This window comes from Canis aureus, chromosome 7 (genome assembly GCF_053574225.1).
Source record: "Canis aureus isolate CA01 chromosome 7, VMU_Caureus_v.1.0, whole genome shotgun sequence".
Lineage (NCBI taxonomy): Eukaryota > Metazoa > Chordata > Mammalia > Carnivora > Canidae > Canis > Canis aureus.
Window position 1 is genome coordinate 44,871,153 of NC_135617.1, and position 26,299 is coordinate 44,897,451.

At 34.3% G+C, this 26,299-nt stretch overlaps 1 protein-coding gene and 1 long non-coding RNA gene across 2 annotated transcripts in view; one reads left to right on the forward strand and one right to left on the reverse strand.

Moving 5' to 3' along the window:
* The window catches only part of EYS (EGF-like photoreceptor maintenance factor), a 1,514,868-nt gene that overhangs the window by 950,297 nt on the left and 538,272 nt on the right, over window positions 1–26,299 (forward strand). Inside the window, exon 26 of the mRNA XM_077903501.1 lies at window positions 26,097–26,247. Coding sequence (XP_077759627.1) covers window positions 26,097–26,247 — 151 coding nt within the window. The remainder of the gene's footprint in view (window positions 1–26,096; window positions 26,248–26,299) is intronic.
* LOC144317301 (uncharacterized) overlaps window positions 1–26,299 on the reverse strand; it is a 95,398-nt gene that overhangs the window by 4,518 nt on the left and 64,581 nt on the right. Inside the window, exon 2 of the long non-coding RNA XR_013383258.1 lies at window positions 9,353–9,394. This is a non-coding gene — a long non-coding RNA (uncharacterized LOC144317301). The remainder of the gene's footprint in view (window positions 1–9,352; window positions 9,395–26,299) is intronic.

The following is a 26,299-nucleotide window of genomic DNA, read 5'->3' on the forward strand; positions in this document are numbered from 1 at the left end:
AGACATAGGCAGAGGGAGAAGTAGGCTCCCTGTGGGAAGCCTGATATGAAACTCTATCCCAGGACCCTGGGATCATGATGTGAGCCAAAGGCAGGTGCTCAAGAACTGAGCCACCCAGGCAACTCCCATGGATCATTATTAACAATATTGCATGTCTCACCTTTACTTAGGGGCTGTATAATTAAGTCACAAAGTAAGTCTAACTTGTGACCAGAAGTGAGAGAACATGATAATGGAATGTGAATTTGATGAAGCTTTCTTCTTTTTCCATAATAACGGTACCACCACCACCACCACCACCAGCAGGCATCTTTTCCAAATGTGGCATATACAAATCTCAGCCAACAACACATTCATGCAAGATCTATAGTTTTATTTTCTACAACTTGACTTCCATTTCTTTTTTTCATACTAATGAGATAACAGAAAATTAGTTCTATTCAATGAGTTTCTCAGTGTGACCCTTCACAATGTCACGGCACAGGTGTTGCAGGTGATCAGGTAAACTGATGTCATCAGATCACAGGTTTAATGCAAGATAAATGTGTTTGCCTGGTTATGCTCATTAGATCACACAGCAGAATCAAGAACTTTTTTAGATTCAGAGGCATGAAGAAACTCTGCTTTCTGTCTCTATAATAAAGAGATAGCATAGGATGGCTGTTAGAAAATAAGAGATTATGGGATGCCTGGGTGGCTCAGTGTTGAGCATCTGCCTTTGGCTCAGGTTGTGATCCTGGGGTCCTGGGATCAAGTCCTACATTAGGCTTTTTGCAGGGAGTGTGCTTCTCCCTCTGCCTCACTCTCTGTGTCTCTCATGAATAAATAAATAAGATCTTTTTAAAAAGAGGAAAATAAGATTACAATTTCCAAAAAAATTACCCTCAGGCTTCTTAAAGCATACACCTTAATATGTACTCATTGTGTACTCAGTTGTGAAAAACTAGACTAGCTATAACTCAGAGATCTTTTTATAAATAGAATCTTATATGGGCATCTAAGGTTTGAAATAATTTAAGTTGGAGCTTCTTTGTTTGAGACTTGGATTGAGAGGAAGAGGTAGAGGGGGGCTACTCTGCCTGCCCAGTCTCCCCTGGAAGTGCTCTTGTTACTATTCCAAAACCCAGATGATAATAGGAAGACATTTTGAAAATACTGCTCTATAAAAAATGCTTAAAATGGAATACTATTATTAGCAAAATAATTATGTCAATATGCATTTTTTGCTAGCATTAAAAACTAGATTTTTCATCTTCCTCAAATAATAAAGATACAACTAAATCCTTAAAAAGCCATTTTAATGAACTCCACTATATTTTAATTGTATGAAAATTATCATTAGTCAATGCAATTTAATTCAATGGCAACAAAAATTATCTGAGCCTATTTTAATAAGACATGGATATTTTCACTTTTCTTGGCATTAGAGAAGTATAACTTGCCAATTAAAGCAGGTTTATGGAAACAAGTATCTTAGAAGCAAATCCCAACACTACCACTGATTGTGAGACGCTGTGTTTGTTTCTGAGCAACTGAGAACCTTATTTCCCTTATTGGTCAAGTTTAAGAATAATAGTACCCACTGTAGAGGATTGTTGTGCACATCATAAAATGTATTGCATCTGTCCTGCATGCAGAAAGTGCTTAGCTAATGTTTGCAATTATTTTTACATTGACCATTAAAAATTTTTAAATATGTGTATGCAAATGTTCATAGTAACGGGTTGCGTTCTAATTGTGATACCACAGTGTCCAGAAACGTGAAGTAGCAAGGCTGTCTAGTCATCATTATGTTATTATTGTTGTGACCACGTATAATGTGGTCTTGAAAAGCATGAGTTCTTGAGTTGGACCGCCAGAGTTCTACTACTGCCATCATTACTGTGCAGTTTGGGACAAGTCCTAGAACTTCTAGTTTTTATGGCTGTGAGTAATCACTAAATGTTATAATAAATAACATATATAATAAATATTAGCGGTGATGATGGAGAGGATATCATAGACATTAATATTTTTTCTTACCTACCATCATCTTTACTTGGTAGCAACTATTTTGGGCTAGGAATATTTGGAAGGTACAATACATGCGTATGCATCTGGATAGGATTTAGAAGACATTACTAAGATGTATCATTCATGTCTCAAAAAAGGTCAACATAAACAAGCAGAAGAAAGTAGATCTCAAATTCCTTAACATTTAGCTATGGTAATTGGTGAATGTTAAGTACTGTATAAAGCTTTGCTGAATGAATGAAGTGATGGATGTTTGAATAAATGAATTAACAATATAAGGAAAAACAGGCATAATAGCTTCTAGAGAACCCATACTGAAATGCATTCACATGCACCAAAATATGAAATAATTTGAATAAGTGTAGAAGTTGAGTGCTTTAACTACTGCTCTTGTTATTTTGGCACAAGGTTGGTTGTCATAGATCCGAGTCAGAGAATAAAGATTTGATAGCACCAGGATAAGAATACTTTAAGAATCAGAATTTTATATCTGAGTTTAGGTTCTTACTCCTTTTGATTATAAATGTAGAAAAAAGGATTTGACTTTGAAAGTACTTGCTAAGGAATGATCATACAAGCAAAAACACAAATTCTAGGAACTGAGCCAAGCTCTGATTTCTTCTGTCCCTGGAGTGTTTTATTTAAAGAAACCATTGATTTCTGCCACTATGCTGAAGAAACTCATGTACGAAGGTGGCCAAAAAATCTGCCTCTAATTCAGTTTTCCAGGATCCTTTCCAAAGGGAGATCAACTTCTTTTGGATTAGCACATGAGAAGCTTTGCTGAAAGTAGCCTTTTATGCCTTAAGCTCAATTTTTTACTAAACATGTTGTAAAGGAAAAACTCTCTGTGATCGTTTCTATGAATCCTAGAAACTTTAGCTTGCTTTATTTTAATATTTAGGAAAAAGAAAATACTACTATAATCAAATGAAGTTTTTCCAAAGAAACTGTCAACAGCTCATTATTTGCCTGAGGCTTACTTGAGGGTATTTCCTTATGAGATACTAAAGTACAATTAAAAATATCTAGCTTTCTGCCTTGTGGTTTGAAGAAAACTGCAATATCACTAGCAATTTTTATTAGTGGATAAACATGCTTTTGAAATTGGCCAATAAAAAAACATCCTACACTTTGCAGTTTAAAACAATGGAGCATATGAACTCCTCTCAGTAAACTGGAGCATTTTCCTTTAATGCATGTGGACAGACATTGTATTCTCAGAATTGGCCTCAGACTCATACATAAAACAATGTGACACATGCAGAACATGCCTGATGTTCTTGCCAACAATAATCCTGTATTAGGCAAGAGAGAGGTAAACTGTGATGATGTTTAGTCTTAATACACATGACCAGTGATGCCCTAACTTTGAGAAGTTACATAGATGCATTTTTGAATAGAAGCTTATTATTTTTAGGTGCATCGTGAAAAGCAGAATTGGAAGTACAGGGAAGCAAAGTGACCTCATAGAAATTGTGCTTTCTTTATTAGAAGATACATGGTCTATGTTCTTGTTTGGAATCAATTTACCTGTTGATTTTATTGGCAAACACATTATGGGTCCTAAGTGGCTCCACCCACCACCAAGGATATCAGATAGCATAGATGCCATGCTTATATAGAATAGTTACTGATCATCAACAATGGTATCCTTTCTTCACTTATGTGGTTCTTCTTGTCCACGTGTATGTAACCTCTCATAGTTTGTGTCTATCCTATTATTCCATTTATAGCATTTTTTTAAGATTTATTTACTTATTTATGATAGACATAGAGAGAGAGAAAGAGGCAGAGACACAGGAAGAGGGAGAAGCAGGCTCCATGCCAGGAGCCTGACGCAAGACTCGATCCCGGGACCCCAGGATCGTGCCCTGGACCAAAGACAGGTGCTAAACCACTGAGCCACCTAGGGATCCCCTATTACATTTTTTAGTTTGATTTTTTTTTTTTTTTTACATTAAAGTATTCAGAAACTTTAGGCCTGCCTGGGTGGCTCAGTAGTTGAGCATCTACCTTTGGCTCAGGTCGTGATCCCGGGGTCCTGTGATCAAGTCCTGCATCAGGCTCCCTGCAGGGAGCATGGTTATCCTTCGCCTGTGTCTCTGCCTCACTCTCTCTCATGAATAAATAAATAAGATCTTTTAAAAAAAAAAGTAATCAGAAATTTCTTTAGAAAATTAAGTAGGAAGAAAAAATATTCTTTCCCGCTTCAAGTGCAGCTTTACTTCAGAGGACATTACTTTAAAATCTTTATTTTTTTAAGATTTTATTTATTCGTGAGAGACACAGAGAGAAAGAGAGGCAGAGACACAGGCAGAGGGAGAAGCAGGCTCCATGCAGGGAGCCCGATGTGGGATATGGGTCTCCAGGATCACACCCTGGGCTGAAGGTGGCACCAAACCGCTAAGCCACCAGGGCTGCCCTACTTTAAAATCTTTAGAAGTTTGTTCTGTATTTTTACCTTCATATTTCTAAAGAATAAATGCATATTACTATTTTTATGTATTCATTTCCATAATTATCATTGGCATCTAGTTATGCCTGAGGATGTACTTATGCATCAGCCCTACCTGTCCAGCCTGCTCCTCCCAAAGTATGTTTTTTTTTAAAGCAACAAGCAAATAATGAAAATACTATGAATAGCACATGCTGACTTTTTACAAATATTATGCCTCAGTTATCTTTCCTCTTTTTTATACCCTTCCCATCTTCCCTCAGTAAATAACTTCCCTGTTTTTAATTTACAGTTTTCAGTACATCTGTCCTTTTTTTTTTTTTTTTTTTTTTAAATGTTCCATCAGACCTACCATATGATTTAGTGATGAGACTTCACTTTGCCATTCTACTTTGTTTGGTCAAATGACTTATGGATCTCTCATTTCCTCTTGTTTTATTCTGTTTTGCTGAAGCATCTTATATGTTAGCTTTTTGAGATTAGAGGATGCAGGGAAAGTGACAGTCTTGCCACATCTGTATATATCTTTATTCCACCCTCAGACTTATTTTTATGCTTAGAAATTTATACTCAATATACAAATGATATCCCTTTGGAATTTTGAAGGCATTACTCCAATGATTTCTAGCATTCTGTGCTGCTGTTGAAAATCTAATACCCTTCAGATACTTATTTTTTAAGTGTGATATCTTTTCATTTCTCTCTTTTAGAGTGTTGTATTTTTAGTCTTCTGAAATTTTGCAAACTTATACTTAATGTTTTTCTTTTGTCCTTCACTGTGTTGGGCACTGCATGCACCCTTCACTCTGTAGCCAGGTACTGGTTCTATTAATCTCGTATTTCCTCTTTTTTTTCCATTTCTTCCTTTAATCATAATTTCTGAGGTAATTTTTGTGCTTTGTATTTCTGCACTTATTTGAAATCTTAGATATGGATTTTTTTTCCATTTTCATTGCCTCTTATTTTTCATTTCAGAACTCTGATTATTTTTCCTTTTTCATAACATATGTTCATTTGGGGGAAGCTTTTATGATCTTTTCTTTACCACTAGTCTTCTGAAACTTCACAAAGATGGTGTTTTTCTTTTATCCTTCACTCTGCTGGACACTCCATGGACCCTTTGTGGCATGACACTTCAGTACTGGTCTCTTATTCTCTTACATTCTTTCACCAATTTCCATCTCTTTATCTTTTGTCCTAACATTTGGGATATTTTCTTTACTTTGTATTTTAATACTTCAAGATTTCTTTCTTATTTTTCATGTGAATGCTCTGATTTTCTTTTTCCCTGATACTGTTGTTTTATGAAGAGAACAACCTTCTGTTTTCTCCCTGAGGATATTACTTAATTACGGGTTTTTGAAGGTTTCTCCTGTTCTCTGATGTATCAGTCAGGGTCCCAGCAGGAGACAGATGTGTTTAAACTCAAAGAGTTTAACTAAAAAGAGTTTAATAGGAAGTCTATTTATAGGTGTTTGGGCAGGGATAAAGGAGCCAAAAAGATTCTGAGATGGCTGCTGAGGAGCTAGTACTACATATGGGCCTAAGAAGGAGGGAGAGGTATTACCAGAACTTGGGACTGCTTAGAGCTATGAGGCTGAGAATCAGAGCCACTACCGAGGCCATGGTGCTGTACAAAGGATAAATATCTCATCTTTCTGATGAGGGAGAGTGGGAAAGCTTGGCTGCACAGGAGAAGGGGAACTGAATGTTCTTTTGCCTTCAACTAAATTTCAACGAGTACCCATAATTTTAGTCCTGTCCTTACTTATAGCCCATATCCTTTCCCTTTTAGGAGTTCTGTGGAATAAACTAGCTCACTTATATTGGTATTTCCATAGGAAAACTTTCAGTTGAAGTATAAACTCTGATAAATTAGCTAGCAATCCTCCATCTGCTTTGTGTCTCCAAAAAGTTTGTAAATTTTCCCATCCGCTGATATATCCTCTCCACTTTCTATATCTTTGTGAGTTCATACTTTGTTTTATTCATAGTAAATTAAAAATGGAGTCTTGATGAGGAGAGACAATAGAAGGCAATCACATAAATGGTTGGTCTTTCATTTTTACCAGAACTAGTAATAAATACTTTTGCAGTACTATCCAGTTGTGATGTAGGGACTATGCTAATTTCTACCAGGAGAATATAGCACATGCTTAACAGCTGAAATGTTTGATATTCTTCAAGCAAGAAAGAAAAAAACAAAATGAGGTTCTTACTAGACATCAACTTATTTTTTAAAAAAGATTTTATTTATTTGTGAGCGAGCAAGCAACACATGAGAGAAGCATGAGTTGGGGAAAGGCAGATAGACTGGGAGAAGCAGAGTCTCATATGGACATGGGGCTTGATCCCTGGACCCTGGGATCATGACTGAGCTTAACCAACCAACTGAGCCACCCAGGTGCCCCCAGACATCAGCTTCTACCATTTTTGAACAACAGTGTCATCATCTTTAACCCTGTTTATTCTCTAATACCTTCTCTTCTTCTTTTCATTTATTTACCCTACCACCTATCTACCACAACCGCCAACATTCATCCAGCACAATGAGATAGGCACAGTAGTAGATAAATGAAATGTTGACAGATACCTTTCTGCATTCCCTAAGCCTAAATCTGATTCCTCATTCTTTATAAAGTCTTTAAGGAAAATTGCTTTATTTAATTTAAAAAATATAAATTTTCTTTTTTTTTTTCTTTTTTAAAATTCCTGGGGTAGAATTTAGTGACTCATCATTTACATATAACACTTGGTGCTCATCACAAATGCTTTCCATAATACCCATCACCTATTAACTGTAATATGCTATTTAAGCATTTTCTTTAAAAATTATTTTTTAGGGACACCTAGGTGGCTTAGTAGGTTGAGCATCTTCCTTGGGGTCAGGACGTGATCCCAGCATTCTAAAGTCAAGCCCCTCATTGGGCTCACTGCTCAGTGGAGAATCTACTTCTCCCTCTCCTTCTGCCACACCCCTTGCTTGTGCTCTCTTGCTCCTTTCTCTGTCAAATATATAAATAAAATCTTTTAATACAATTCTCTTTTATTGTAGATACGTTTTATTGTCAAATAATGATATCTTTTGTGTATTTAGGAAAATTACTAAAATCTTGCTTGTAAAATATAAAAGGAAATATAAAATATTTTTGGGAATATTGAAAAACAGATATCCTCTCTATATAGGAAAAACTTGGTATATATCTTTTAATATCAGTTTATTAATCATATTTCTCTTTTTTTGAAGGTTTTATTTATTTATTTGACACAGAGAGATAGAGAGCACAGGCAGGGGGAGCAGCTGGCAGAAGGAAAGGGAAAAGTAGGTTTATCACTGAGCAGAGAGCCAGATGCTGAGTTCTGGGATCATGACTTGGCCAAAGGCAGACACTTAACTGACTGAGCCACTCAGGCATCCCTTAATCATATTTTTCAAATCTATTTCTTTTTTCAAATTTCTTTTATAATTTAGCAATGTGCTAGATTCCCTACTTTAATTCCGATAGATTTTATTTTACATATTCAGTAGTTTATATATATGTATTGCTTTATGACTTTTCTAAGTCAGTTTGTTTTGAATTTTTATTGCTATTGAAGGCAATATAGTCCCTGACATGATTTTTTGGGTTTACATTTGTCTATCTAACTTCACTTGTTCACTTCTGAGTCATCAGATCTTACGTATATCAAATTTAAACTATCAGAGAAACTTGAACCTTATTTCAGTAATTTGTGTTCTTCTTATTGCTGTAATTTTGTGCTTTATGGATTTGCAACATTTCCTTCTGTACCACATTATTTAATAATCACTTACTCACTGACTTTGATGATAAACCGCCTCTTTTTAATTTTGTGAATAGTTGTGTTAATGTTTTTCTAAAATTTTATATCTGTCATTATAGCTGTTATACTTAAGAACATAACTATGGCTTTTCAACTTCCCATTGGACAAGATTTAGTGTTTGGCGTTATATGTCCTCCACTAGCTTTTCCATTATTTTCTAAATATTAATTTGAAAAACATTTATTGATTTTACAGCACAGATTTTCTCCTTAAAATAGAACAATTTTTATTCAATTTTCAACTTCATTTGATATAGTTATTTAGACATTTTTATACACTTTTATAACTTCACATTTCATTAGCAGTCTTTCCCAAATGTAATTTTCTTTTTTTTATATAATCTTTTTTTTTTAATTTTTATTTATTTATGATAGTCACAGAGAGAGAGAGAGAGAGAGAGAGAGAGAGAAGCAGAGACACAGGCAGAGGGAGAAGCAGGCTTCATGCAGGGAGCCCGACGTGGGATTCGATCCCGGGTTTCCAGGATTGCACCCTGGGCCAAAGGCAGGCGCCAAACCGCTGCGCCACCCAGGGATCCCTGTAATTTTCTTATTTTGAATTTCTGTCTGCTAAATCATATTTCACCCATTGTGAACGTATTCTCAACGGATGGCTTTGTAGACATTCTTCTTCATGTATGTATAGATTTTCATCATAATTTTTATCTTATTAGCTGGATTATGTCATCTTCCTTTAATTTGACTTATATCAAACTATTTCCTTTTATTGACTTCATGGTCACATTTATAAATTCTGTTAAGAACATTTTTATAATTATTTTCTTATATTTTAAAAAATATTTTTATATCTTCAAATACTAAGTGTTCCTAATTTATACCCTCAATTTAAATTAGGAACTATAACCTTTCTTTATAGGTACCACAGACATTTTTGGTTTTGTTGTCCTCTCCTTGGCAGATGGAGGTTTATGTTTGACCAATTTTGGTTTGCAATCAAAGAGAAGTTGCACTCTATTTTGGCAGAGGAGATACAGTGGGTATGAAGGAAACACAGGACTTGCTCTTGCTTTAACTTACAGTTTCTTTGATGGAGATGATTGGGTAGAGAAGATTGCAAACCTAGAACAAAGGAGAAAAGTTAAATAACAATAAGCAAAAATAGTAGTAGACTTGTACAACATGATGAGAGCTGCTGTCATTGGTACTCACTCCTGAAAATTTATTTTCTGTGCTAGAGATCTGAATTAACTCAATAAGGAAAGAATTTTGACTGGGACAAAGAATATTGTTGGTATGCCTACTAGCATCAAGGACATCCCTCAGCATCATGAATAGCCAGGTTCTCCATTTGACCGGCGTATGTTTCAAGAGAGAAAGCTAATGTAAGCTCCTGTAAGAATAATGCTGTATCCTCACAGGTTGAAATGTTGATCCTTATAGATGAAAGAGAATTTCAGTTGGACAGCTCTGATCTAAAAGCTCTTTAATATTTAGAGGTCAGGAAAATGAGGAGGAACCAGAAAAGGAGAGAGAGAATGAGTTACTAGTGAAATAGAAACCAAACAAGAGAAAAATGTGTTCAGAGAGTGAAAAAAATGTTTCTGGAATGAAGGATGTCATCTGAGACATGTGCTGCAGCTGTTGAGTAAGATGGGTAATGAGAAATGGCCATTGGGTTATCAGTATGGAGGGAAAAAATAAGCTAACAAAAATAATTTCATAAAAGCCCGATGGGAGTTGGTAAAGACAGAATGGACAGGAAACAATTATAAACAGTTAATATAAACAATTCTTAGGGAATTTTGCTTTAGAGGGATATTTCAAACTAAAGAAATATGTGGAGGAGAAAAATAGTCAAGTCTCTTTTTTAACATCAAAGATACTAAAGCATACTTGTATGCAGCTGAGAGTAATATATTACAGAGAAAAACAATTGATAAAGTGGGAAAAAGAGGAAACAATAGCAAGCATAATACTATTGAACAACTAAAATGCATCTCTGCATTTTGGGGTGCTATTGGGGATCCAGTGGCTCTCATTCTATTGCTAATAATATTCCCGTGTATTTAGGAGGATGATTTTGTGCTTTGATTCTGGATGGTTAAGTTTGAATCTTTCCCCTTTATTAACATTTCTAACCATTTAATTTTGATTGGGTGGACACTGACCACCAATCCTATTGTCAAGCTCCCCCCCTTTCCCCCCCTTTTTTAAATAGAAATTTAAAAGGAAAGGAGATATGAGACAAGTATTTATGCCCATACTTATTGCCTGTATTCTCCCAAAGTTAAACTTTGTCATATGTCTTATTTGATATACCTTTATTGTGTTATCATTTTTTTTCTCTAGGATGCTCTTTTAGAAATATTTAAAAATAAAATTTCAGTTACTCTCCTGTTTTTTTTTATTTATTTTATTTATTTATGATAGTCACAGAGAGAGAGAGAGAGAGAGAGGCAGAGACATAGGCAGAGGGAGAAGCAGGCTCCATGCACCGGGAGCCCGATATGGGATTCGATCCCGGGTCTCCAGGATCGCGCCCTGGGCCAAAGGCAGGCGCCAAACCGCTGCACCACCCAGGGATTCCCTGCTCTCCTGTTTATCCCCATTCAATGCACTAATATGTAGACTCACTGTTCTTTAGCTTTTAAAGACCTTAAGACAGTCAATATTTTTCTTTTTTAAAAAGATTTTATTTATTTATGAGAGAGAGAGAGAAAGAGAGCTCAAATGTGGGGGGAGGGGCAAGGGAAGAGGAAGAAGTAGGTTCCCCACTGAGCATAGCAAGGGACACGATGCTTACCCCCATCCCAGGACCCTGGGATCATGACCTGAGCCAAAGGCAGACCTTTAACTGACTGAGCCACCGAGGTGCCCCAATATTTTTCTTAAAATTGATTATTCTTTATGCTGGCCATATAATCAGGATTTAAAAAAATTACTACCTAATTGAAAAGTTTGAGTTTCTAAAAGTCTAATGTTTTTTCACTTAACACAAAAGTTATAGACTTTTGTCTGAAAAAATAAAATGTCCCTGAGCAGTGACAGCTTATTACTATAGTAGCAGGGAGTACATAGACAAGGAAGAAAAAAACAATATATCCACATCAGAGTTAGTGTGTCACATTTCAGTTTATCCCAGGTATTGGTGAGATTTAGTGTGTTTTGTCACGTCATTCTGAAAGACAAAGAAGTTTTCATGTTTTGTAAAAATAATACGAACATCCCCTCTCCCCCTACACACAAAAGGCTTTGGCTTTTTAAGTTTAAATATATGATAATTTTAAAAAATATGATAAAGGACCATGGCTTAAAGCCATATAATGTAAAAATTTGTTTTCATTTAAATCCGACTAAAATTGTCTTACAATGGCAGTAATTATTAGCCTTCTCTCCCCCTCAAAGACCACTGGAGTTTTTGCTTCAGTTGAAGTAAAAAGTTCATTGGACATAAAAATTCCAGTAATGGCAAGTTAGCAATGAGACATATTTCCAATTAATAAAACCTTGAAACTAGATATAGTACAAATCACATTCAATCTTTGATATATTTCTGAGAACTCACTCCATGGTAAAAAAAAAAAAACACAATGAATCAGCTTTGTTGTGTGTGTGTGTGTGTGTGTGTGTATGTATATATGTATATGATGAGTTTCTATTAGCCATCAGAACATGCTCCCCAACATAGAATACTACTTTTTAGAGTCAAAGAGAAAATGTTAGCCAGGACCCCAGAATGCTATGTCAGTTCACAGGCTCATGGGTCCCACCACATTAAGTTATATCCTGAATCTTCATTTATTGGTATTAACATACTCTTGAGAGTTTATGAATGCCCTAGTTTGGAAAATTGTGATTTTTCTAATAGTGGTTCAACTGTGGCTCCCTCCACTGATAGAATCACTCCTTACTCTAAATGGACAGTGCTGGATTTTCTAAATACCAGGCTATCTAAAATGAGATCTAGCCCCACCAAATGAACTTGCTTTTCCCCCTTTTGGTTTCCAAATAAATGCTAAGAGCAGTTGCATGGTACATGTCTTTTTAAAACAATTCAGGTATATCAAAATGTGCATAAATGCGCTTAAGACCCTACAGACCCAGCAACATATAACTATGATAATTGTGGTCAGCTACCCTCAGTAAGGACTGCGTATCTGCTAACTTTATTAAGACTTCGTTTTATTTTCTTCTTCCTACACAGTTACAAATAACAACAGAAGTATTTTTTTTTCAGATCTCCTTTTTCAAAATATGGTTTTTGTGAAGTTTTTGCAACCAAGGCCCAATAACAAGGCCCAAGGTACAGTCTGTTTGTGACCACCTCCTTCCAAGATCCTATTGTTTGCCCAAACTCTCACCATCTCCCTCCTGATAGAGTTGGTTCTGTGTTTTGCTAGATTAAACTTCCAGGTCATTTCTAAAAAGGGAAAGTAATATTCTCTGTACCTCACAGATAGCACAGAAGTTCTTGTGTATAAATTCTGTTTACTTGGGCACCTGGGTGGTTCAGTCAGTTAAGCGTCTGCCTTCGCTCAGGTCATGATCCCAGGGTCCTGGGATGGAATCCCACATTGGGCTCCCTGCTGAGCTCCCTGCTTCTCCTCTACCTCTCCTCCCACTCATTCTCTCTCTCTCTCTTTCTCTCTCAAATAAATAAATAAATAATATCTTTAATAAATAAATAATTTTTTTTTTCACTGTCATAGAGAAATGAATATATGCTGCATGGGGCTTTCTACAAGGGACTAACTCAGCATTAGAACACCCTGAGGTGCCTGGGTGGCTCAGTTAAACATCTGACTTTGGCTCAGGTCATGATCTCAGAATCCTGGGATCAAACCCTGCATCAGGCTCTATGTTCTGCTTGTCTCTCTCCCTCTGTCCCTCCCCCCTCTCATGCTCTTTCTCAAAAATAAACAAATTAAAAAAAATATATTATGTAAGAGCACCCTATCTTGGAATTTACATTATCTCTGCACCCAGGCTTGGGCTCAGGTCTTGGAATCATTATACTCTTAGACATACTAAAGATCACCCCTCCTTTAAGCTCTCAGCTTAGTACAAAAGTTATAGGAACCTATTTTAGGGTACCTGGGTGGCTCAATCAGTTAAGTGTCCATCTCTTGATTTTAGTTCAGGTCATGACCTCAGGATTGTGAGATTGAGCCCCATGTCAGGCTCCACACTAGCATGGAGCCTGCTTAAGATTCTCTCCCTCCCTTTCCCATATATATATATACATATATATATGTATATATATATATATATTATATATATAATTACTGCTATATCCAGGCTATTAAACCCAGGTTACCCAGTTTACAGAAAAGAGACACTAACCCACAAAGTTGTGACTTCCTCCAGTTCCTTTCTCTTACAAAGCAGTTATAATTGCACTTATGTTTTATATCTTTAGATCCTACAGGTCTTGTCAAAAGCATTATGTTTCAAACACAGTAATGAGAAAATATTATTAACTATTCTCCATTTGCTTTTCTATAAAACTTTTTTCTTAATCCAAAGAATTAGAACAGAAATCTATTCCAAAGATAGTTTCTATTAAAACTGTTATATATTACTTTTTAAAAAATTATGTGATGAGTGTATAAATATATATTTATATGCTTATACTATATAGTGATATTTAAAGTTGTTATCTAATTTTTAAAACCAGCATATAAAAAACAATTTGAAGACAATTTACATTTCTGTAGCACTTAATCTGGTTTAACATATAGGTGAGGAATTAGAACCCTTATTTCTCTTTCCGCGCCAGGTATGTCAGGATGTTCCAGCATCTCTCTATTTTGCTGTTTTAAATATTATCTCCCATGATAACTGATGAAGCCTTTCTCTAAGAGTCAATTCCAATTTAAAGAACACTTTAAGAATGAACCAGGGTTTTGAGTTTGGCTATATGCAGCCAATATAACTGAAAGCTAAAATTTTATGGTTCAAATCATCAATTTTCATTTCAATTTTATTGTCCATCTTCAACTTATCTGAAAGAATGGTCATAAGTATGATTTCTGAGTCTGAAGTTGCTGCAATTTGAGACCCTATAAATATAGATGTCATTGTGATGATGGATTTAATGCTACACTGGGTTTGCCTAAACAAGTCTTCCCAGAGCAGCTTTTGTCTGATGGATGATGAAACCCAATTGCTCATGAAACTTTATTGTTCGCTGTGTTGGTGAGTGCCCACACATGTCTGTGTGTTTTTGATAGAAGTGAACCTTCATCAGCCATTCTCAAATATATTATCCTTTGATTTCCATGGATCTCATATGACTCTTCATAACTAGTCTCTTGGGCACATGTACACATTGCAGAGGTTCATCATTACATCTATATGATGGCTTGCCTCTCTACTTTTCCCCTTGGTATATCAGAGGAAGTCAAACAAAGCAGCATGGTTGGGCAGCACCGGTGGCGCAGCGGTTTGGAGCCGCCTACAGCCTGGGGTGTGATCCTGGGGACCCGGGGTCGAGTCCCACATCGGGTTCCCTGCATGGAGCGTGCTTCTCCCTCTGCCTATGTCTCTGCCTCTCTCTCTCTCTCTGTGTCTATGAATAAATAAATAAAATCTTTAAAAAAAAAGAAAAAGCAGCATGGTTTTGGAATCATGGATCAAGAAATCCCAGCTGTTGAGCCATTAGTAGTGGTTTTGGACAAGTTGCTCTATGCAAACTTCTGAATCCTAATTATCTCAGATGTAAAATAGGGATAATAATGTTTACAGTAAACAAGATAATGCAATACAGAACACTTAATATATCTATTATGGGTGAATAAGGAAAGGATGACCTAGATTCTAAGTTTCACCTAGAATATATGGTAGTAATAAATGTCTGGGTGAGCTAGATCTCTGCATTTTAACAGACTTCTATTGAATAGTATATTTTTCATAGTTCCTTGAACATTCTTTTTCTCAATTTAGTGTCATTTAAATAGTTTTTTGTTTTGCCTCAATAGTTTTCTGTTGATAATAATAACACTTTTATTAAATTACCTAGTCCATTGTTTTATTAATATTCTCTACCAGTATTTTTTATAATAAATTTATTTTTTATTGGTGTTCAATTTGCCAACATATAGAATAACACCCAGTACTCATCCCATCAAATGCCCCCCCTCAGTGCCCATCACCCATTCACCCCCACCCCCTGCCCTCCTCCCCTATTCTCTACCAGTATTATCCTTAATTCATGCAATCTGTTCTTTGGTAAATGCATTTCTTTTATTCACGACTACATATAGTTTAAATCTAACTTTAGTCTAGAACACAAAAATTATTTTGTATATGATATATAAATAAGATTATGGGCTTATCCACTTTTTGACCCTGAGTTAAACAATAAATTCAGAGCAAAGCAACTAGAATACTGATTCTTTGAAGACAGGAGGACACAACTGCATGCAGAGCATAAAATGAGAAGTAAGGTAAAGCAAGAGAATTACAGGTTAAAAACCCTTCCAGAGAAAAGAGTGAGTTTAAGATAATCTAACCTGGAGTGAAAGAGAGAAACAGACTTCCAATTTAACAACATTCTGAACAAACAAAATATTATGGATTAACTATGTGCCCACAAAATCCCTATGTTGAAATCCTAACCCCGAGTACCTTAGAATGTGATTGTATCTGGAGATAGGGCCTTTACAGGAAGAATTATGGTTCAATCTAGTTATATGGGTGGGCCCTAATCAAATATAACCAATGTCTTATTAGAAGAGGAAGAGACACCAGAAATGTGTGTGCCAAGAGAAAAGGCCATAGATACAGGGAAAAAGCCAAGGTAAACCAAAGAGTGGGCTCTCAGGGTAAACCAAACATGCTAACACCTTGATCTTGGATTCCCAGCCTTAGGTCTGTGAGGAAATAAATTCTTGTTGTTTGTTAAGCCCTCCAGTCAGTGGTATTTTGTTATGGCAGACCTAGGAAACTAAAGCATCAAACAAAAGTAATCAACCAAACAAAAAAGCATTTATTGGGTGTCTGACTTATTTTTTCAAACACTCAAGTTTTCTATCTGACAGTCAAAAGATGTGTGGATTGATACACATTTTTACCATTAAACTTGCAATGGAGTATCAAAAAAGTTAAACAGACTTGCCCATTTCTCTAATCCTGTTTTCCTGCCAACATTCCCACACACACAGATTGTGCTCCAGTACCCCCAGGTTTTCTTTCAATTTGCCCAAGTCCTCCTTGTGCCCTCAGGGGCTTTTGTTTATGATGTTGTCTCAGCCTGGCACATTCTTACTTTATTCTGCTGGTCTACTGATAGCTGCTTATTTTTCAGTTTCCATCTCAAATCTCCTGTGAGAATTTGTTCCCTGACATCTCAGTTTAAATCGACCCCCCAACTCTTTTAAGCATGTTGATGCTTACTTTATGTCATCCTGTCTCTTGAGATTTGAATTACAAAATATGGCACTAATGCTGTTTTGCCAATCTTGTATCCTAGTGTGGACTGTCTTGCCTGACACATAATAATATTGAAAAATACCTGTATGACAAATTAAGAGTAAATGTCTCCTAGATAAGTGATGAACCTGACAGTCAAAGGAATTCTTTCTGACTCCAAAGTCCGTGCTTTCCCTCTTTCTTCTTAAAAGTGTGTGTGTATACATATTTTGTATACATATATATCACATTTATATATTTATTTATATACTGAGCAATTTAGGAAAGGACCAGGGAACAGAAGTAATGTAGGTATTTCTAAAATGAAATTCAAATGAGGAAACTGCATATATGGTATCAGGTAGCTACGGTGCCTCATTTTCTCTTCCCCCCTCCCAAATAAAAGATACAGAAGAATAATCTGGAATCCCCAGTGACATTTCCTAAGGCAAATAGGCTTTATGAATAATTGTGGAACTGCAACTAGATTAAACTGAAAATGCCCACCAATATGTTGAGCTTTGTGGAACTTAATTCTGTAACTAATCTGACTACAGACTTACTCTCTAAATTCTCATAATGAAATCGTTAGCACTCTTTGAAAGTGTGATGTGTTGACTAGCCCCATAAAAAATGTTAGGTATACACTTGCAGTGTAAGCCATACACGAGCTCTCAATGTCTCTGAAACTCCAAGGGCAAATTTTTAGATTTGGGAATGAAAGGAGGTTCTCTGAGGATGTTTTCATCATCCTATCACTTTATACATTTCCATCTGCTTTTTGATCCTACCCTTATTTCTCTGAGTAAATGGACTTCCTCTATCACTTCCACTTTTGATATTTTCTTGAACAGTTTTAAAGGCAGTCACACTGTAACCATAGATTTTCTGAGGGATTGCCCATGGTAGAAATTAAGGTACCACTATATAAACTCTCTTTAAAACTAATAAATTATATTTCACAATTATTCTGCTGGCTTACTTTATCCTTTTAATATTTCAGAAAATAAAATTTTAAAGACATTTTATGAGTATTCAGAAGTTATGAATATCATACTTAAAATATTTATATAATTTTACCAAACTAAGGTCTAAATGTGTGCTAAATTAATCTAACTTATGAGGTTTTACTAGTGTTCTTTTTCTAAAGTAGATATTTCATCTTAAGGAATTAGCCTAAAGTGGCTAATTGCTCATAATGATAAAGATAATAATTAGATATTTTGTTCCTGATTAAATTTAATCAGTGATCTTAGTATCTAATAATCTAATGTCAATTATATTAGTATTGAGTATTGTTTTAGAGACCCTGAAATATAATTTAATTAGAGCCACTATAATTAATATAGGATATTAAGCATATCACTGTTTTTAATCTCAATTATAAATGCAAAAATATACTTAAAAATCCATTTATCCGGTGCAAAGATCAGAAATTTTAGCAGGGAACAGTCTTTCAAAAGAATCATGACATGATGTGGAAAAATCTTTGTTGCAGATAATAACATAAAGGTAAAAACAAATTTATCTTAAGGGCGCCTGGATGACTCAGTTGGTTAAGTGTGTGATCTTGGTTTTGGCTCAGACCATGATCTCAGTGCCATTAGATCAAGCCCTGTGTGGGGCTCCAATGTTCAGAGTAGAGTTTACTTGAGATTCTCTCACCCTTTCCCTCCACCCCCTCCCTGCTCACATACTCACTCTCTCAGATAAATAAATAAAATCTTTAAAAAAAATTTATTTACAATGTTCCAAAAGTATAAGCCCCAAAGAAAAATTGACTAGAATAATACTTAGCTTAGAACTAGCTAGGAAACAATTCAATTACATGATATCTTCAATACTAAATTCAGAGCTTTTAGCTACTCTTTGCTCAGCTGCCCATAATTGTTAGAAAATCTGACTATGGCTCAATGAATGCCAACAGTTGCTTTGCCAGTAGAAAGTCCCATGGGCAGAGGGATAATCCAATCCTAACATGGAAACCAGGGCCAGTCTATGGTCACAGTGGAAGTGGAATTTAAGTACCTGGCAGCTTGTGGGCTTCCTGACCACAACAAGGCTACTGCTGTAAAACCACCTTAAGGGAATAGTTGATGTATTTCTAGGAATACAATTGATGCTATAAACTAAAATGCAAAATTGATTTTTCTAAGGCCAGTAGGCCAATGTCTTAGTTTTATTAAAAAAAATCAAAGATAGACAAATCATAACTCTGCCAATAGAGAGGTTATTTTTTCACTGGAGAAACAAAGCAGTCACATAATGAGAGAACACACTACATAATTGAATGCAAAAAAGAATGGCACACTGTTGGTGGTATTAGATGGTGAAGAGATCATTAAGACTGCATATATTAATAACATATAGGTAATAAGTGAAGCTTAAGTAAGCTCTTAATTATGAGCAGCATTTAAATGGTTGGAAGAGAAACCTTGGCAGGTGGAACAATGAGGAGACTTATCTAAATAATAGAAAATTCCTGTTGTGGAGCTGTCAGAGATACAGATAAATAAGAGCCTAAATTGGAGGGGTGGGTGCTTGGATTCCAGATAAAGATTTTTAGAATTAATATTTTTGGCAATAATTTACTTTCCAAAGTTTTAAATTGAAGAATTTAACTTAATTTTTTCAAAGATGTTATGAGGAGTGGAAGCTGGGTGCAATTCCATGTCCCCTGTGGAAACTACCTGAATAAATATTACAGGAATCAAATCCCCCTTCATAAAAGAAATATCCTCTATTTACTTAATTCCCTCTTAAAAAATCAATTTTTGATGAAACAATAAATTTCTTTTAAGCTAATTCATATAAAATATCCCTAGATATCAAGGGTAATTTGATCTGATATAAATAATTGTGTATTGGCATCAAGTATATGAATTAATATTTATCTTTTATTTCTATTTATGTGAATAGACAGCTTAGGGATCTAAATTCTCCCTGAAAGTATAGTTATTTTGATTTTATAGTAATTTATTTTTATGTTTATGGCTGATTAAATAAACTGGTGTTTTCAATGTGAATATGATAGTCTGTTAATAAGGAGAATACACACATGTTCAGGTTCTGTGGTAAGTTTTAATCACTGCCAATTGAAAATGCTTTCTTAAATATATGATAGAAATTAGTAATTTCTAAACCATGACTTTTATAATGCTCAAGAATAATCAGATGATTATTGAACATAATGAAATTTTACTATTTGCTGCCTCTTTAATTGTTTATTTATAAGATTGACCTATTCCATGTATTGCCTCTAATCTTTTCTAGGACATGTTGAAGCTTAGAAATTGTTGCTGTATGATGATAGGCATGCAAATAGTAAAACAGTAGGTTACCCACATCTTTGTTTTCAGTATAGTTATTTGACCTTTCCTGGCATCTACCCTGAATACCTAAACATAATGAATAGAAGTTATGGCACACTAAACATTTCTTTCAGGTTCTAAGTAATGGAGAGTTGTTAATGATTACTATTATGTGAATACAAATGACAAATAAGAGCAATCACTGTAAGTTGGGGATAAGAACAATTAAAGGTAGTTCAAACACCAGGAGTCTTGAAAAGACTTCTATATATATATTTATAATTATGCAAAAAAATATGTTCTACTCATTTGACCTTTAAAGCACCCTGTGTACTGATTTTAAAGAAAGCATTAAAATCCTTGATGGAAAAATTTTACACTGCATGGTGTGCTAGGCAAACTGTATCATCAGCAAATGCTAAACAATAATGTTGTAAGACTGTTTTCTTATGTTCAGTCAATTCCTGTTAGATTCAATCGGACACAATCAAAATAGCATTGCCTCCACTCTAATGAGCCTAAGGGGAAAGATATGACTGCTGTTAAAAAGTGTGTCTCTTGAATAAAATAACAATCCGGGTATATGAAATATTAGAATTGCATTTTCAGCAAGGAAAACATGATGGTCTACATTGTTATAATGGAGGTGTATTTATTTTCATCTTTCTTCAGCTTAGCTGCCAACTCTCTGGAATATATGTATTAGAAAAGATAATATGCCATCCTTGTATTCATTTACAGTGGGTAATTTATTTCAGAAGTGATAATAGCTTCGAAAACAAGAATAACCCAATGTGGAATTTTAAGTATGAAAGAAAAATTCCCATACTTATCCAAAGGTGAAAGCCTACAAATTAGTACATGGATAATAGTGTTGATGGTGAAGCAGTTTACCCTTTGTGACAATGAATAGAAATTGTACATCAATAATAAAAACCATAATAAATTTTAGAGAAAAGCCTCAAAGTGACATTTTTATAAATAATCTCCTATCATGATATATGAATCTTTCCCTAATACTTTGAGTTCTTCTGTTTATTTATTCAGATCAGAAGTCATGGCAAGTTTATAGCCAAGAGTTGATAATCAGAGGCTAATCACCTAATCCATTACTGCTCATGCAGAGTACCTTTTTAAGGAACTAAACTCTATGAGCTAACACTAATTAAGAGAGGCATGTCTTGAGATTTTAACAAAAACTGTTATCAGCTCCAGCTCCGATTAAAGAATCAAATTCCATACTCAGTTAACAGTAATACTGCTTCACTGGTGTAGTTAAAAGATAATATAAAAGATCTTTCTATACATTGGGTCAAGTAATTATCTCCGTACTCTCAGTACTGTTCATACCAAAATCTGTATCAGTCAGGACACTACCAGAGAAACAGACCAAGTAGAAGACATATATTAAGAGATTTATTTCAAGGAATTGGCTTATGTGATTGTGAGGTTTGACTGGATAATACAAAGTCTGAGGGGCAGGCCTACAGACTGGAAACTTCTGGGTGGGACCTAGTGCTACACACCACAGGTGGAATTTCTTCTTCAAGGAAACTTCAATTGTGTTTTTTAAAGCCTTCCAATTGATTGGATGAAGTCCACTCACATTATGGAGGGTAATCCCCTTTACTTAAAGTCAACTGCATGTAGATATTAACCATATGTATAAAATGCCTTCACACCAACACCTAGATTAGTGTTTGAATAATAGGAGACTATAGCCTAGCTAAGCTGCCACATAAAACTAACCATAACAGACAGTAAATTGAGAAAAATTTTTGAAGAAAATTTAGTAATATATACATACTGAGAAAGCTTATATACTGCAAGTTAAACTTACAGAATTTTTCCTAAGAAAACAAATTGATGTGTGTATTAAGACGTATGCAACAGCCATATATTGTAGTTTTACAGAAAAGGGTGAAAAAACTAAAAAAGATTTCCAAATACCCAATGGGTTGGACATTTTAGAACAAAGTACAAACATATGAACAATTACTATGCATTCACTAAAATTAATAGTTTGGAATAATATTAACAGACAAATGTTTTTATTATTAAATTGACAAAGAAGGCAAATTCTGGAAGTTTATATGTTACATTCTCAACTTTGGAGAACATTCTATCATAACATGAAAGTTTTAAATCGCAGGAACATTAATAATAGTTCCTTCTGGTAAATGCAAGTTATTGTGCTTTTCTATTTTTATAGTTTCAGCATTTTATGATATATTTTCTAATAAATATAATTAGAAAGAGTACAGTGCATGCTATCTTCAAAAGAAAAATGCTGTCATTCATTAAGCATCTATTTTAATTCAGATAATATCTTGTAAAACTACTCATTATTCAACACATACTATAGTATTTGCCACCTACAAGGCCCTGTTGGAGGTTTGAGGATACAGGAGGAACATAACAAAGGCCTCTCTCTCCTCATGCTGGTGACATTGTAGTGAATGAACTATAATCTCAGTAGAGAATAACATGTTCCACATGCTCAAAGTAGAGAAGCTTAAAGATCTGGCATTGAACTGAGCTTTCTTTCTCAACTACAGACACACAAAGGCTTTAAAACTCTACTTTTCATTTCTCTTCCAGCTTTCACCATCTCTCAAAATATCACATCTTTAATATCTATTATTCTTCCCTCTTCCTACCACAATCATCTTAATAACATGGAGATCAATTTTCCAGTATTTCTACCCTGCATTTGTGTCGTTTGTCCTGCACAACTTAGAACCATCATGTTTTAAATTAATATGTATTATATGTCATGTTTTCTCATTTTTATTCTGTAGTAAGATCCATAAGAATAAACACCACAGTTAAATATGAACTAAGTACAGATATTTAATGAAGAAAAAAAGAAAATATTCTCATTAGAATAAAATATTCTAATTTATAATATAAATACATAAATACATATGTATGTGTATTTTAGACACAAAATTTAATGGAGTAAATTTCGAACCTCTTAATAGCTTTATTCAGTGATTCATGAATACAAAGTATTCATTCTAGCAGATAGGAAGGAGCTCCAAAGACCTATGCAAGGCAAAGGATTTTATAGGTAGAAAGGAACAGAAATAAAGAAATTGTAGTAGGCAGAAAAAAAATAGATTGTTTATTCACTTTTCTTATAGGAGATGGCAGAGGATTATCAGGCAGATTACCTAGCTAATGCTAATCAGGCAATGGGTTGGTTGAAGGTCCCATTTCTGGGACCCCTGAAACTGTTCTTAAGTATTGGTTTGGTGACATGGGGGCTTAGCATAAATGAATCCATTTTGGATCCTTGTCTTTAAAAATTAGATGTTGGATAAATTATAATGAGTATATATTTATATATATATAAATTTATATATAAATATATAAAGTTTTATATATATTAAGCTATAAAGCTTTATAAATGAAAAGCTTTTTATAATATAAAGCTTATATATATACATATATATGTGTGTATACAATATATAATATATAATATATATATAAAGCTTTTTAAAATTTTTTATTTATTTATGATAGTCACAGAGAGAGAGAGAGGCAGAGACATAGGCAGAGGGAGAAGCAGGCTCCATGCACCGAGAGCCCAACATGGGATGCACCGAGAGCCCAACGTGGGATTCAATCCCAGGTCTCCAGGATCATGCCCTGGGCCAAAGACAGGCACTAAACCGCTGCGCCACCCAGGGATCCCAAGCTTTTAAGTTACCTTTCAGTTATTGTAACCAAGGGCCAAAGAAATATGTTTGATAGTTTAATGGATTTCATTTGCTTAATGAAATATGGGAAATAAGTTCATTAACAAAGTATTAGTGAATAATTATTATTGCTATTTTTAAATAACACAAAACAGTAAAAATTGTTTTTCCAAACATTAAAATTTAAAGATTGATTGGGATAAAAGTAGATGTGGTTTTTATTTTTATCATTTAATGAATAACTTCCTAGAAGCTGTATCCTCCCTAAGATATTTTTAACAACTTAATTGTAAGAAGTAATTAACCCAGAAAGCTTCTAGTTTGCTTCTAAATACAGAATCCAAGAATATCAAATGGGTTCTAAAAATGTTCAACACATTTTTCTCCCAAGTTCTTAATATATAAAACAGCATTGCCTTTTTAAAACTTGCAAAACTTTCTTTATCAAAGCATTAATGTTATCTGTATGGCTATACCTGATCTTCGTTTTTATTAACTGTGTATCACAATATAGATAGAAGGAGGATTCAAAAAAATCTCCAAAATTTTTTAAGAAAAAAAAAATTACATGCATCATAAACATGATTTATTCAATTGTTCCTATTCTTTATTCGCTCCATAAGTGCTTTAATGTGTGTATATTTGGGTGTGTGTATGTATTCACACATATAGAACAGACTTTCTGGGGTTATGAAAACATTACTAAAATCGAACATAGTGGGCTATGCAGCCTAAGTGAATAAATTTCAAGTATTAGAAGCAGAGAATATTCTTTGAATAAGCTTGACTGAGCTTTTATAATATTTTATAATATTTTATAATATAAAAATAACCAGAAAATCCCTGTACAATTCTGAATAATTCTTGAACCAAAGGAAAAAAATCACAATAGAAATTAGGAAATATTTTGAATTACATGACAAGAAAGAACTTTTGTACACAGTAAATTTATTCTTAGGAAGAAGTTTACAATCTTGAGAGCATGTATTAAACACCCTTGAAACAAGAGAGTAAATTAAGTCCAAAGAAAGTAAAGAGAAGAAAATCATAAATATAAGAGCAGAAAATAATGGAGTAGAAAACAAACATGCAGTGGCAACCATCCACGATACCGAAATTGTATTCTTTGAAATTTGCTACTTCCAACCAAGATTGATCTGCTAAACAAATAAGAAAAGGCATGAATAGCCTGTATCACAAGAAAGAGACATATCATTAGAGTCCCAACACCAATGATATTTTTATTGGGAATAATATTTGGCAGAAATATATTTTATGCCAATATTTTTTATAAATAAAAGTGTTTTATGCCAATACTTTTGAAAATTCAGATCAAATGAAAATGTTTTAAGAAAAAATTTAATAAAATGGACATGATAATACATAGATAGCTGTATTTAAGAAATACATTACATCCATATTTAATACCTTCCTCAAAAAAAATTCCAAGTCCAGATTACTGGACAAACATTCAAAAAACAGTGGACATAATTCACCACAATAAAGAGAAAAAAAGGAAAAAATGATATTTGATAATCTCAGTCAAAAAACTGAACAGAGGGATGCCTGAGTGGCCCAGTAGTTGAGCACCTGCCTTCAGCCCAAGGTGTGATCCTAGAGTCCTGGGATTGAGTCCCACATTGGGCTCCCTGCATGGAGCCTGTTTCTCTCTCTGCCTGTGTCTCTGCCTCTCTCCCTCTCTCTCTCTCTCTCTCTCTGTCTCTCATGAATAAATAAAATCTTTAAAAGAAAAACAGTTGAGTTTTAAAAAAAAAGCTGAACAAAGTTAGAGGATTTATGCTACAAATATCTGGATTTAATAAAATGTATCAGTATTTCAGGCAGTGTAATATTGGTGCATTTTATTTTATTTTAAAATAAAAATTATTTTTATATTATAAAATATTATAAAAGCTCAATCAAGCTTATACAAATTCAGGGGTAGAAATAATGGACCAATAAAACAGAGTGCTTGGAAACATACACACACACAGACTCCTATAGGCAAAAAGATAACCATATTTAAACCTAATTTTTTACATGTTTCATTCACACAGAAAATTTAACAATGTAGATAACTGAAATAGAATGTTACACTCAAATGTCATTTTAGTCATGATGAGAATATCTCTTAATTACCAGGATATATTTATTTCATTAAGTGACGGCCACAATTTTTTTTTCTGTCAAAATTTAACTTTGTATATTTGTACTTAAAATATTAAGGGTTTCTAATTTAAAACAGATTAATGTACTTCTGGCTTTGTTGATTTTATGGTGAGATAATCTATTTACTTAAATATTTCTTCTTTTGTTAATATAAACTTAATTGGTCAGGCAAATGTTTATATAACATGCTAAAACTATAATTTTTTTTTTCTTAAATGGTTGCAGGCAAGAATTTGATCCATGTAGAGCTGAACTGACTATTCTAGGGAGGACTGTAAAATCAAGTGAATCTATGAATCATGTATCTGGAAAACCCTTGCCAGAATCAGGATCTGTCTTTATTGGTGGATTTCCATATCTTCATGGTGCAATCCAGGTATTTCTGTTGATATTTTAAAATATATTTATTATGGGGGCACCTGGGTGGC